General features: G+C 35.5%; 1 protein-coding gene across 1 annotated transcript; it reads right to left on the minus strand.

The window, feature by feature from the left end:
• Window positions 1–2,224: 2,224 nt before the first annotated feature.
• Window positions 2,225–9,639, minus strand: LOC145769476 (organic solute transporter subunit alpha-like). The gene is made up of 10 exons (XM_082581123.1): window positions 9,500–9,639; window positions 7,745–7,838; window positions 7,133–7,272; window positions 6,361–6,449; window positions 5,978–6,136; window positions 5,229–5,340; window positions 4,672–4,797; window positions 4,066–4,179; window positions 3,138–3,235; window positions 2,225–2,614 (listed from the first exon to the last, which is right to left on the minus strand). The coding sequence occupies exons 1-10, from the start codon at window positions 9,554–9,556 to the stop codon at window positions 2,485–2,487; spliced, it is 1,119 nt and encodes a 372-aa protein (XP_082437249.1). The 5' UTR covers window positions 9,557–9,639; the 3' UTR covers window positions 2,225–2,484.
• Between the last annotated feature and the right edge of the window lie 5,034 nt (window positions 9,640–14,673).

Here is a 14,673-nt window from a genome sequence, read left to right on the forward strand (position 1 = left end):
AAAAAATTCAAATTGCAACTTTTTCTTGTTCTCATTGATCAGGCCATAGGCTATCTTCTGTTTCTTCGCACTTTGATCAACTCGTGGAGTGGTAACCTACAAGTTGTTTGGATTTCTATACAATGCTAGCAGCCTGAAGAAGTGTCTCAAAGAAAATGAACTGGAGAATCACTGCAAACAGTTTAAAAGAAAAATGGGAGACATTGATGCCAACGAACTAATAATGGAACTGAATCGTTTTATTTATGTCATCGAGAAAGAGAGAGAACTTGTGACGGCAAGCAATTTTTTAACGTACATAATAATAGGCTACAAGAACAGCCTTCAGGAGATATATTCGAATCTTTGCATTTGCATCAGAATTCTTCTGACCACAGCAGTTACTGTCGCCAGTGCTGAAAGGACCTTCAGCAGAATGAAACGGATCAAGAATATCCTGCGCTCAACCATAACAGATGACAGGCTTTCTGCTCTTGCTATTATCTCCATCGAAAACAAGATTGCCAGATCCCTGGACTAGGGCGCATTGATGAAACAATTTACGCAGAACAAGGCTCGAAAAAAGCGGTTTGCGTAATTATGGAATACATGTAGCCTACACACTGTCACACTAGACCAGTGGTTCTCAACATTTTTGTTTTGGCGGACCCCTTTTGGTACCTTTGAAGCGGTCGCGGACCCTTAAAAAATCTTTATGTAAAATTTTAGTATATTGCTTCTCCTATAATGGAATCAAATGTTTCATAGGTTTCGAAGCGGCACACTTAGAAGAATTTGCTGAACTCGCGACGCACTTATGACGATTGATGACATTGACGAAATTATGTTATGAGCTTTATGTTGGAAAACCATCAAAAATCAGTAATCTAAATGTTGATTTGATGTTTTTCTATAAATTTTATCAAAAATCAATAGAATTTTGCGACCGTTACAAAGAATTTCTCCCTTTTTTTTAAATTTCTAATCAATATTAATTCGTTATAATCTTTGTCATTGCAAAACTGTGAGTGGTGATAGACTGCTGACTAACGTTTGCAATTCTAAGTTAAGCATTGAACAATAGACTGATGTCTCAAAAGAATTAAGTTGAACATAGCCTTATTAAAAAAATAATTCATTTATATGATATTTTTTAGTTAGGAATCCAAGCCTTTGTGCAATGTCCATTGAAAGTTCAAAAAACATCACACCAGTTCGTTGGGAAGTAACCTACAGTTTGAAAATCACGGTAGGCTAATACACAAATAAAGCACAACCAACCAATTTTTAAATTTCGTAATTTATCAAGCATGCTGAAAACTCGGAAACTTTCACGGACCCCCTGAAATCGCTTCGCGCACCCCCGGTTGAGAACCACTGCACTAGACCTATGTATACACAGTGGTGGGCGCAGCTAACGTAAAAGTTAGCTTTCAACAAAGCAATCAGCGAATTTTCAATAAATTTACTTTCTCCCCAGGAATCCGCTAAAATTTCTAAATTAGCGAAAATGGTAATCCGCTAACCAAAGTGTTAGCTTCGTGAATTAACGGAACTGTGCCCGCTACTGCGTAGGCTATACCATGGCTATACAGTATACAATATACTATACATAATATGAACCCTGCATATTGTGTAAAATAAATATCACATTCCAGTTTCTGCGTTGTAAGGGGCCCCGGACTTATGTTCGGAGGGGGCCACGTTCTTTGTTGCTACGGCCCTGCTTGTAGGCCTAGTATCTTTTTCGTTCCGAACGCGTCAATGACGAAAAATAAAGCGATATGATATCGTACGTCATTTGGCCAAGCGCTTATTTTTCGTCCACTCTAGAACAAAGTGGGAGAAGTTGGAGAACTAGTTGTTGACTTCAATGAGCAGACAAAAAATTGTTTAAAACCACCGGCCGAAGTGATTTTCGTAAACCAAATCAACCGATAAGTAAAATTCAAGTCTCAATCGAAATCTGATAACCGATGTTTGATGCTGCTTGAACTTCTTGAAATCCTTGAGTGCGATGTTCTGCTTTTACATATTGAACTGGTTGCTGGTTGGTTTGTTTGCTTACATGCCCGTTTTATTATCTCCACTTGCGTTCATGCGCCTGTTGTTTCAGTCAAATTAATGAGAGAGGAGTAAACAAAATTTCGAGTATGCAAAAAATATAAGAGGTTGATGGACTTGTTTTTATCCAGACCAACTTTTGAACTATCTGGCTTGATTACAAGACAAGACACTGCAGCGTGACAAAATTCGTTTTCTCTTTAACACGTTCAAATGATAAATTACTTAAGAAAAAAGCTACTGCATATAAAAGGCAAACATTGATATTCCACAAGCATAAGTTGTCCTATCAAACGTCGTTTCAACGTCCTCAGACAATGGAACGATATCAAAGGATCAACTTGTGTCTGCTGGCTGGGCGCATTGACGATAACCAGTTTACGAAGCGCCAAATGTGAAAAGGGAGTTGGTGCAAATATAGATTTTTATTTGTTGCTTCATCTATACAACGTAGTCGTCAACTCTGTTATTCAAGTTTGTCTCATGTAAGGATGCCCCACTGACGTCACTTTCACTGGAACTCAGCATCGGTTTCTCAGTCGAGTCCAAGCGGGAACCAGAGTTTTCGTTCCTATCAAAATAGTTAAGATTTCATAAAAAGTGCAAAATAAAAAAAATACTTGATTTAAAAGCTAAAATGAAAATGACTCGGACATTTTCTACAGACGTGTTTATCAGACTGCAGGCTATAGACCACAAAACATATCATGAAAATGAAACTTATCTAATATCTATAGCCTAGTCTTGTGCTGCTTCTTCTACTGTGGAGTTTAATTTTTTTATGGTACTAATTTTTTCGCATTCACTATGCTTGTAAAATCACAGTTTTCTTTCTCGAACTGAGTTTATTATAAGGGATTAGCTATGTTACACTTTATGTTTCCATAAAACTAGGCTACTAGCCAAGTTTTACCGCCTTAGTTCGATGTAAGTCAAAGTTTTATTTATGGGCAATCAAATAGCTTCAAAAAGCTTGTTTTGAATTACCGTAGTAAAGTTTTAATTAATGTTGGAATAAACTTTGCTCACCAAAGGCTAAATAACTTACTTTTGGGCTTAGCACCGTTTTAAAATATTGTACACAATTAACTTACGAATCTGTCTTGTTTACAATTCTTTCCAGTTGAATACCGTCACTCTCTCTTCTGTATAGGAACCTTGTTGTGACAGCAAGAAGAAAAAATTCGATCACCTGAACAGAATGAAATTGTTGGAACGCCTGGTTAATCTAATGAAAAAAATACAGATACAGATACTAAACTCATATTGTGTTAACGAATGGTGTTGTGTTAGTCTGATATTTTGTGTGATGATTGTTAAAAGTTTGAATTCTATGGACTTTGTGTCTGATGCAAGTAAATAAATAATAATAATATTCAGCAAACAAACGTTTCGAAAACTATACTGTCTTCATCTTCAGTGCTATGAATGCCATTACATTTATAAATATAACTGTAAATATATTATTAATTAAATTATAAAAATACAAATATATACTATAAATATAACTATAAATTATAAATGTCATTACATTTATAGCACTGAAGATGAAGACAGTATAGTTTACGAAACGTTTGTTTTCTGAACATGAGTTTAGTATCTACATTTTGGCCTCTTTGTTATTTGATTAGATTAAACAGAATGATTTATTAACTTTTCACTTTAGTAAACTTGTTTTATTAACCGTATAGTAGACTATACGGTGGTACACACTGTATTATATTTACTTGTACCCAAGCTCAATCAATGTTCTTATTCTGATTGGACGAGTGTTTCAGCGAAAACTTTCTTCAAATCTTATTAGCGACATACTAAACTACACCGCCAATCCTACCTCATCCATAATTTCTATAATCTATAGCTTTGCCATGGTGTCACTGTGCAACAACTCAGTAAAGCATTATGAATAAATTCTGCGTTGACTCGTTGGGCTACTTCACTTAATGTGAATGTAGTAGCATCACAGCAAAAGCATAGCCTACCCTATGATAACAATGCTACTTAGTAGGCTATGACACTCACCATAATTTGGTAATTGATGACTACTTTGGAAGCAAGGAAAGTATATGGAAGGACACAATGGGTATAGGTTAATTTAATGATAAATGGCTGTAGATTAGCAATAAGCAATACCAGCTGAAAAAAACACATATGGTCAGAATCATATGGCAACACTGAACATTCACACTGGTGTGATGTGAATATTTATTTTATAATTTTAAACACCCTATTGCAATTTTTTTTCAAAGTTTAAACATTTATTTGCATACCGGTGCGTTTTTATCAATAAGTTACAAATAAAATCTAGTCTAAAGAAAGAGTAGCCTATTAATTCATCCAAATGTTTCGTATTATATAGAGAAGAATGGCTATTTAACTGGTACTGGTCCAACGAGGAAATTAACCTATAAACTGGTGCTAACCAAAATTTTTGAACTTACAGTAGATTCTTATTTAGTTTTCAATTCAACACATCAAGGTAGCCTATTCGTGTTTTGTCACTTCTACCTTTTTTAGACTTCTACCATGTTACGACATATAGCCTATTGTTTTCCTTTAAAGATAGTCAGAACGAAAACAAACTGAACAGCACTGAATCAATTTTGTTTGTGAGGACGAAAAACTTACTTGAAAGTTGAAAAATTTTCCAGTAACACGATATTGGCCAAGGAAATCTCCAGAAGCCCTTCTAAATATAACCAGTGCCCACATCCCACTTAACATCGAGGCAATTAAAAGGCCTGTATACAGCATCTGCAAAGCACATAAGTCTTTAATGAGCATGTAATTTTTGTAAAATAGTGTACGTTTATAGTGGATTATTGACTCAAGAAAACGTGGAAAAGGCAAGTTGAGGAGGAAAGCAGCAAGGTGGGCTTGACAAGAGAGGACACGTTAGACAGATCGATGTGGTGTGAAGGCCAGTGCAGCACTTGGAGGTAAATCCGGCCACCCTCGGTGACAGGAACATCGCCGGATTAAAAATGAACTACTACTACAACAGACAACTGAAGCAGCGCAAGGCTACAGTCATCAAGTAAACTACGTCCATTTTGATACGATGTTTAAGCCAAGGTTTCAACAGCATTAGCCTATCTTGTTAAGAAGCGGAGTCGTCATGCAAGCACTCGAAAAGATGTTTCGCTGTATGCTTACATTCTAATACTAGCTGCTAGCCTACTTACGCCTGGGATGGGCAACGAATGGTCCCCTTGCACAACTCCTTCAAAAAATAACACGATTGGTCGAGTGAAAGCAGCTTGGAAAGTAGCGTACCACAAAAGCGTAAAGTTTTTTCTGAAAATAACAAAAGAATCAGATGACGATGAAAACGACGACTTTTTGTCAACGGAAAATCGGCTTATGTTGAATATCAGTGAAGTAGCTGGGGAACTGTGTAGAAGGACAACATAGTAAAATTTGCCCACAGGTCATACTTAGAATGGCCCACTGGTCATATGTTTGATGTAACTGCCGTATTTTTGACGCAAAAATGTAAAAAAAATTCATTTCTACAGCCTACTTGCTTGTTAACATGTTTAAGGAGGCATTTTACCAACCTTTTATTGTACCGTAGTTAAGTTTATGCTAAATATCAGAGTAGTTAAGTTTCTAAGTAGCTAAGTATCAGAGTATGCTAAATATCAGAGGTGTACCTTAGTTAAGTTTATGCACAAAACGAAACAAACTAGAAAACACAGATCAGTAGCCTACAAGAAAAAAATTTAAACTGCGCTCGCTGATGTAAAATTTGACACGAAGACCAGACACAAAATGCTGTGTGTATGCAAATTTCAGCTCAAATACAGTACATAACATATTGATTATTATTTATTGCAGTTGGTATTCTTCATGATCTAACTAATATTCATAACAAATTATCACGTTAATTACACTTTTTTTAAATTTGGTTAAAAATAATAAAGTCACTCACTTGGTCATTTTAAAACTAGGAAGGCATAAGCAGCAGCAACAAAACGGGCCAGTATGAATTGCGCAAGATTTTTTATTAAAGCGGAGAAGCAACTGTCGAAGACCTCCATAATAATTTACCATTAACACAAGGAAAGCATGTAGACCAATTCCAAAATACCTGAAACAGAATTGGTAATGGTAATTGATAATCTTGATAAACTAGAGTGGAAAGTCGTTAGTTATACTGTACTTGTGAGCGAGCAAGATATAACGAAACAACGACAACAAGATTCTAAATCGGAAAGTCTCCTCAACATGAACTTTCCACATAAAGATTGTTATGTTTACATCGCGCCAACATTGAGCAATGCAAAAACGACGCAAATAAACAACACAACTTACACAGAACATACAAAATCGATCATCACCACTCCTGAAGGAAAAAATGTGCCAACCACAGAAGCCACAGCAAACGTAGGTGGAATGCCAGCCTGGAAAGAAAAACATGCAGATTTGATTGGTTGGAGTATTTTGTTGACCATGGTAGTCATCGAGTCAAGTAGTCACTTCATGATCAGCGCAGTGGCCGTGAGGTTTCTTCTTCGGGTCTAGTGCTGATAGGCTTGAGATCGATTCCAGGTCGAGTCAAACCAAAAACTTTTAAAACGGTACCGATTATATTCTTTCTTTAAAGTATGACGTGATATTGATATCAGTGATATTTGCTCAATTACTCTCTAAACTTTTTCTCGCCGCTCCACGTACAAAACAATTATATGTTTAAAGTCCAGCAACTTGGTCTGGAATCGAATCCATACTACCTTAATTAAAGCACATTCAATTATCTTTTGCCTACTGCACTCTATTACTGTAAAGCCAAGCGAATAAATGGAACTTATTAAGAGACTTCAAAAACTTAGCGAGGTTATTGTAGAACTAAAAATATTCCTGTTACTGATGCACAATCCAGTCAGCAAATCAGTTTTTTTTTTACATTGGTTTAACATCTGCAGAGGACGAATCAATGTCAAAAAGAACTGATGTGTCGCTGGGAAGAAGTCTGTTGTAGTTGATTTGATAGGCCTATTAGCCTACTATAAAATAAAGCATGACGATATTATTTGCCATTATCCCATTTAGTTCAAGTAAGAGCCTGAATTTGCAATAAATTTACCTGTAAAATTGAAAGTCTTCTTCGTGCTGATAATTTCATGTTTGCTTTCAAAAAGAAAACTTCTTCTATAAATAAACCAACAACAATTGTGGCTAAAACGATTAGCAAAACGTGAAAAGCAGCATAGCCAGCATTCATGCCTGTAAAAAGGAAATTTCATTAATATCAATGAAGTGTGTCTTTGTTCATCGTTGCACTTACGGCAGGCATCACCTGCTTTCAAGCTTCAAGTGGCAGTTTTAGACCAGACGTGGCGGTGCACTGGAAAGTATAATATTACAACACAATACCCAAGGCTAACACCTAACACCATTTTTATACGGTCTTTGGTATGACCCAGTGGGGTAATAAACCGATGCTTACTGATTTTAGGGTGACTTTAATAAACTAGACCAGCAAGTCGATTTGAAAACAGTTTTAATATAAAGGATTTTCTACAAGAGACTTCTGTTAATGTTAGAATTTTGACGTATTGAAGATGCCTCAATAAAACAGAAAATATCTTATTTACTTATTGACAATTGCAATTTCAAATATTTACAAAAGACTTCTATCGATTAAATCATCCAAGCTGTGGACGTAAAATAAGCTACAGTCAAGATGACGCATTACTTCGAACTATTTCCATCGCAGAAGGCATTCGATCGTATCTGCAATGATGAATGTATTCCTTCCTTTTTGCTTCTGCGATTGCATTAGATAGATTCTGCAAAAAGGAAAAAAAAATTAACCAACAGGAAAATATTGCGCCAAAACTATAGGCAGCAACACGTTGAATACAAAAGGAAGCCTTAACCTTCATAAACCACGATAAACGGTTTTGCATTAATGGAATCATTTCAAGCATAATAGGCTTATGCCAAAGGTTCCAGGGCCGTTAAAGAGATAATTTGGGCCCAGAACAAATGAGATCCTCGACCCTTCAATCAAGACCTTTCTAGAATAAACGCACTATATCCAAAAATACAAGGTGGTTTCTTCCAAGCTCCCCGGCCCCTGGGAAAGGTTACTGGCCTCTAAAGTCACCCCAGGTCCAAAAGTACTCCCTGGACCCAGACTTGGGCAACTAGATAATTCTAGTTGTCTAATTCGATGAATTAGAGCAAAATGTTGGTAATTCTAATTTCATAAAAACTTGTTTACTCTAATTCTAGTTCTAATCTCTGGTTTTGTTAAAAATTCTACTTTGTTCAACAGTGTTTTTCAGCAAATGAAAAGGAAGCTCTTGCTCTTACCAACCTCATGCAAGGAAAATGCAATAAAACGATCAAGATCAAAGTGTCATTAAGTAAAAAACAATGAAGAAAAGAAAGAAAAAAAGTAAAGAACTTGGAGGTCATGAACATTCTATCTAATTAATGCCGTATGTAATTTTTCGTTCGTTTTGGTCGACTAGTGCTGAAATCTATTTATATTGTAGGCTAATTTTGTTTCGAATAATTTTTGTTTCGGTCCAGTTGTGCTGAAGAGTTCTAATGAACGAACGAAAACATGTTCCACAACATAAATTAAATTATATTTATTAAAATAGTATTGTGACTGTTAGCCTGGTCAAATGTTTTAAGGTTCAGACTTTTAGGAGAAAAAAAGCTATTGATTTGTCATGCCAACATTTTAAAAGTTTATGAATTCTATCACGTCACAATGTCTATTATGACGTAGATGGTTTTGGTTTTGTTATGGTGGAATGACACTTTGATCCAGAGTTGCCATATTTAATATTGGCGTTTTTATCCAAACAGAAAAAGATATGTGACAGCTGCGTCAAATTGATTCTAATTTAATTTAAATTCTACTCTAATTTGTGAAAACTTGGGTAGCTGATGGCTACCTAAAGATACATCTCCAGGTGGCCATGGGTAGCTCTAATTCTAATTCTAGTCTAATTTGTAAAACTTTGCATGGCTCTTATTCTAATTTAATTTCAAAAAGCTAAAAATATCTAGTTGTCCAAGTCTGACTGGACCGCCCTGTCAACGCTACTGGTTATATCACTCATATGTCTGCTATACTATAGCACAAAAAATGTTACTACAAAAATTGATTCGGGACAAAAATCGATTTTGGACATTTGGCTAAGCTAAAAAACTTGATGGCCGACAGTTTACATGTATGGCAACAGTGCTTATAAATTCTAAATACTCAGCCTAAAAAAGTTTGCAGAATCGTATTTCAGAAATAAACACAATCAAAGCGTCCAATTTTAGCATACAGTATGTTCTTTAATTTGCTTTTCAATCTTTTTTGTTAATAGCCCACAGTAAATAGCCTACATTATTTTTAAGTTTCGTATATCAAAACGTTTTACTAAAATTTTTCCAAAACATAAATATTATGTCACGAAGATCTAGGGAACAAATATCTTACCTTTAAATTCTCGTTGATGGTGTTGTTCACCATTGTCAAGTTCATTGTTGTATTCATGTTGAAACTGTCAAAACCAGATCGAAGTAAAATACAAGAAAATTTTATTTAGGTACAAATAACGAAACCAGCTTATTCTGTAAGTTTTAAATTGAATTGATGAACAAAGCAAAGATTAAAAAATACCTGCGTTTAACATGAGCCAACAAAATACAAGTCTAAAGTCTATAATTTCCCAACAAATAATACTAGAAAAGAAACCACTGCTGAGTAGCTTTTGTTGCTAGGTAAGGAGAATGGAAGCTTTGTCTATTTGAGGTTTCGAAATGCGCAATGAGCTTAGGTAATGTTTACTGTTTTGATGAGGCTGTTCACCTCAACACAGACGTAAAAGAACTAGTCAGAACGGTCAAAATGATTTTGAGATGTTTTAACTTGATTGATGTATCTTCCGTAGTTTAAAATATTGAATCACTTTGTATCGCTTAGGCTACGTTGTGAGCAAGCCTAAGCAACAAGTATTTTCCAATTTGTCAGGTGGATCCCGTTGAAAACTCTTGGCGTTTTTTTTTTCAGTACATATTTGCTTTGCTAGACAGTTGTCTCGGCCGAGTGAAAGTTTATTTCGGTACAACTTCAACACACATTGCACGAAACACGGCGAAAACAAAACACAATGTATGTGTTTTCCGGCCGTCAGCACTATCATATTCTACTGTGTCAACAAGACTGTGATGTGTGTAAGAAATAGTCTGGACAAAGTAGCTAAGGCTGTCGCTACACATTTGCTCATCATAACATTTACTCAGTGATATAAGCTCGAAAGAATAAGGTTAGAGTAGTTTTTATTAGTTGCTTCAAATGCAATATGGCTGAGCACAGATTTACATATTCTACCACTTGTCTGCAGGCGGTGTGGCCGGTGGCCGAAAACGGCCACACTTGTATTCAGTGATACAACATTTGCATACAGGGCCGTAGGCTACGAAGGATTTTGTAAGAGAGAAGGGCATTCAATTCAATTGGAAATAGTTTGACAAATACTTTCACTTTAAATATCTTCAAGTTCACCTTAAAGCACTCAATGTCAACTTAGATTGCTGACATATAGCCTATGTATGGGTGGGGATGGGTTGATTAGTTATGATGATCGTTGATGAAATGCCACCATTATGTTTTCAAACACCGTAGTACGGTCTCTGGGGTTGCCAGAACCGTCATTTTTATTGATGAAAAGCGTTATGATGCCGTTATGGAGGCGTCATATTATATTTTAACAGTCCCTTAGTGGTTTAGGAAAACACTTGGAATCTGTTGGGAAGTAAACCAACATCTTTTTGTAAGTGTAGCGTTGAAGAACAAACGGCACGCACACCTCCTTGATTGTGTCGTCCACTCACTCGAAAAGTGGAACTAAACGTAGATTCTTGTGCAATGAGAACAAAAACAGGCTGATCTTCAATAGCCTTTCGGTGTTGTCCATAGAGTCACCTCAAACCTGGTGTGGTAAATAAATGCACCCTCTACTCCTGAGACTCAATCGACCGTATCAAACATTAAAGTATAACGCAATTGTCACAAACAAGTGAAATAAGAATATTTGAATAATTTTGTATGATCGAAGCTAAATTCTTTACACAAGGAAAACAAAAGCTCTTGGAATCGAAGTGAAATTCGTGTTTTTCAACACAAGTGTTAAACAAATATTAACATACGGGATATAGGCTACAAAAACGATTTTTTTTTTCTTTTTTAATAATTTTAGTTTAAAAACTCAGCTTGCTGCTTTGAATAGTTGTTTCTGTTGTCTAATTTCCTTTTCTAAATTTATTTCTCTAACGATTTACATTGCAGCCCACAGGTACAACTAGCCTATTTGTTCCTATTCATTGTGTTCCGTTTTAGAACACTAGCAAAAGATGTAAACAAATTTCTATTGACTCAATTTGTGTCATTAGCGAAGGTGAAACGTGCGGCACTTTTTGCCTGGTTACTGTTAGCTTTCCACCTTCATACGACCATTCATGCTCTATTTGCTTGCTAAACAGACTGCTTAGCGACAGTTCAACTGATGGTTAGAAATAGATAATAATGATATTTCTGCAGCTTTTCATAAAACTGATTCTCAAAACTTTCAACGATAACTCGATTGTGTGCAGCCTGACGGGAGTCTTAGGGCTAATTGTTTTTTCAAAATAATGATACAAATTATTTTTGTCACTTTATTGCAGTAAATTGGTTTGTGACCTACTGCCATTTCATAGTTGTTGCAATCTGTTGCGACTCCCCTACCTTGAAAATAAAATTTGCATCTAAGCGAGAAAATTAGTTCTTTCTAATATTCATTACAAAACGTTGATCCAACAACTGCAGACGTTGAATCAATGTAAAAATAACAAATTTTAGTCGCTGGAATAAGACAAGGTACCCACAGTAGGCAAGCCTATATTATTGAAATAAGTTCCATAACTAAGACTGGAACGAACCAAATCCAAGGCTGCTCGGCGTAGACGTGGACCTTGACCTCTCTACTGAACTGGCCCGTCAGCAAAAGCTGCCTCTTTTCATCGTTTCAATGTCGTTAGACGTTGAAACAATGTAAAATGGCAACTTATGCTATAGCTGAGAAGACATTTGCAATTTCATGGGATCGAAGGAGACGATAATTTAAGTATGTTTTGTTTCAGGAATTTTGTCGCTTTAAACTAAACACTGCTTTGCTACTAAGCTGCATTAACTTCCTACAATTACTGCCAACAAACGATTAGCTGCTGCTGTTTAGTAAATCACTCATACCATGGCTTACAAATCAACTAACGCTGATCAACACAATTAATTCAGAGTTCTAAATCACTCGATTCTTTCCGAGCAAAGCGCAGAAATCGTTTTGGCCTCAACTGACAAAGCTTTTATAGAATGCTTTGGCCAAATACTAACTTTGGTGATAAGTAAACAATTAACTTTTGAAAGGATTTGCAGAAAGAATCTTTTGTCTATATACGTTTTCCATTACAAAGTACATTGACTTCTTCCATACAATAGACTGCGGTATTTTATCGCAATTGCAAGCTGGAAAACGAAATGGACTGGACACATAAAAGCTACAACAAAAGAACTTAGTATTTGCACTGAAAGATTTTACAACACATTTCTTTTGCTGTATTCCAAAACCAAACAAACATGAATGGCCATTTAAACTATCTGGTGTCATTAACAGAGCATCAGCTTTATATTGTGTTCGAAACTTTTATACTGGTTATAAAAAGCATAACACAATTGTTTTTTATGGCTAAACTTTGAATTTTAAAACTCAATGTTGGGGTCGGTAAAGGTCAATGACCTCTTTGTAGCATAGGTCATTGACCTCCACTGTTGAGTCACGCTTGAGGCGTAGCTCATCTGTGGTAGTGACGCAATAATTTTTTTTGATACTCGAAACTTTTACGATGTTCATCCTTGTAAATAAGTTACTGTTTCCAAGAAAATTAGATAGAAACGTTTTCTCCCATAACAAGTCAAATAGGTTTTGCTAGAATCAAATATTATACTTCTCCGTTGTGCTTATAAACCTACATGAATTTATTCTTTTGGTATGTTTTGTACACATTTTTGTTTCACTTTAATTTTGAACTCAGCGGGATGGACGACAAGTGGCTCCTCGTGCCCCATCCTGTGAGTAACATCTGCACCCAAGCAGATGCCAAACGAAACTTGTCAACCAAGAGCCTCCACCGACGCTCACACGACGACGACGAACTCAGCGTTGAAGTTTTAACAATTTCCAAAACTTTCACGAAAGCTTCTGAGTCGCCTACTAATATATTTTTTTATATTATCGTATGCTTGTGTAAAGTAATTCTTCAAATTAAATTTAAATAACTCAAATTTGACAACCTAATTGTAATCTCCCAGCATAAGCGCCATGATAAAATTTGATTATAAATTTTTTGCATAGCACAATAAGGCTACCCATCGCAGGTATGTAAGTGCGGCCATGCATAGACACAGTCGTTATACCCTGAAGTCGGAATCCATTCCTGATGATGATGATATTTGTGGCAAGGCTTGTAGCTTCTTTACTGAGCTTTCTTACAATTACGAACTTCTAGCTTCGTTTGCAAACGTGCTGGAATGGGTGTTCTTACTCAGAACTTGGTATCGTTAATTTTACTCCTATTATTTCAGAACGGTGTCATTCAACAAGCATCAACATTACTTGTGTAACAATTTGTCACGTTCCAGCTGCCTTTACAATGTTGTAGATAGCAGAACCAGATGGAATTGTTTTTAACAAAAGCGGATTTATTAAAATCAAAATTAATATAGCCTATGTATATAGGTTATGTTTAATACTGCTGGCTAAGAAGTATAGTTTTCCATTTAAGTTTATTTCAGTTTATATTATATCTAGAAGCAAAATAACTTTCAAAGGCACTAGATTGTTTCATAAATTAGATGTATAACTTTGCTAAACGACTATAAAGAATGCATCTTCTTCAAAAAGGTTGATTTAGATCAAAAGTTTTTTTCCTCTTTTTTGGTAGTAAAATAAAAGCAAACACACCAAGGCTGCAATAAAACATTGCCACCTGTGATGAGACTGTATTAGTGTATTACTAGAAACATCACAAGACCATTAACATAATAAAAACTTCATAAAAGATAAACCAGGTTTAAATGGCTTATAAACCTTGTTCAAAGTCATTTTCATTAACTTGCTTTGAAGCCATTGTCTTGCTGTACGTTGACGTCCACATCCACTTGAAACCAATTACAATTGCTTGCTTTGAAAACAAATTATTAAAGCTACGCTGATAATACAATAGGTTTCCTCTAATATTGACTTTGGAACTAGTTAACGAGCAAGGTCAATCTAGAATTCCAACTTTTAACCTGTTTAAACAACTTAACTATGCTTTTCATACAATCATAATTGTCCTAACCAACAACTTGTGTTTTTTACTGTTACGACAACAAGTTAAAACTAGGAATTTTGTAGAGAAAAATCTATTGTTTTTTGCCCAAACTGTAGAATTATAATCTAATTAAAGTTGAACGTAGATTTTTCTAAATAAATTCTGTTTGGACGAAAAAAATTCTTCTACAAAAAAATTTAATTTGAAGCAAAATCATGCCAACGATTTGTTAAGATGGCACTGCAACCACGCTATCCTGCA

The sequence above is a fragment of the Aplidium turbinatum genome, chromosome 4 (assembly GCF_918807975.1).
Source record: "Aplidium turbinatum chromosome 4, kaAplTurb1.1, whole genome shotgun sequence".
Lineage (NCBI taxonomy): Eukaryota > Metazoa > Chordata > Ascidiacea > Aplousobranchia > Polyclinidae > Aplidium > Aplidium turbinatum.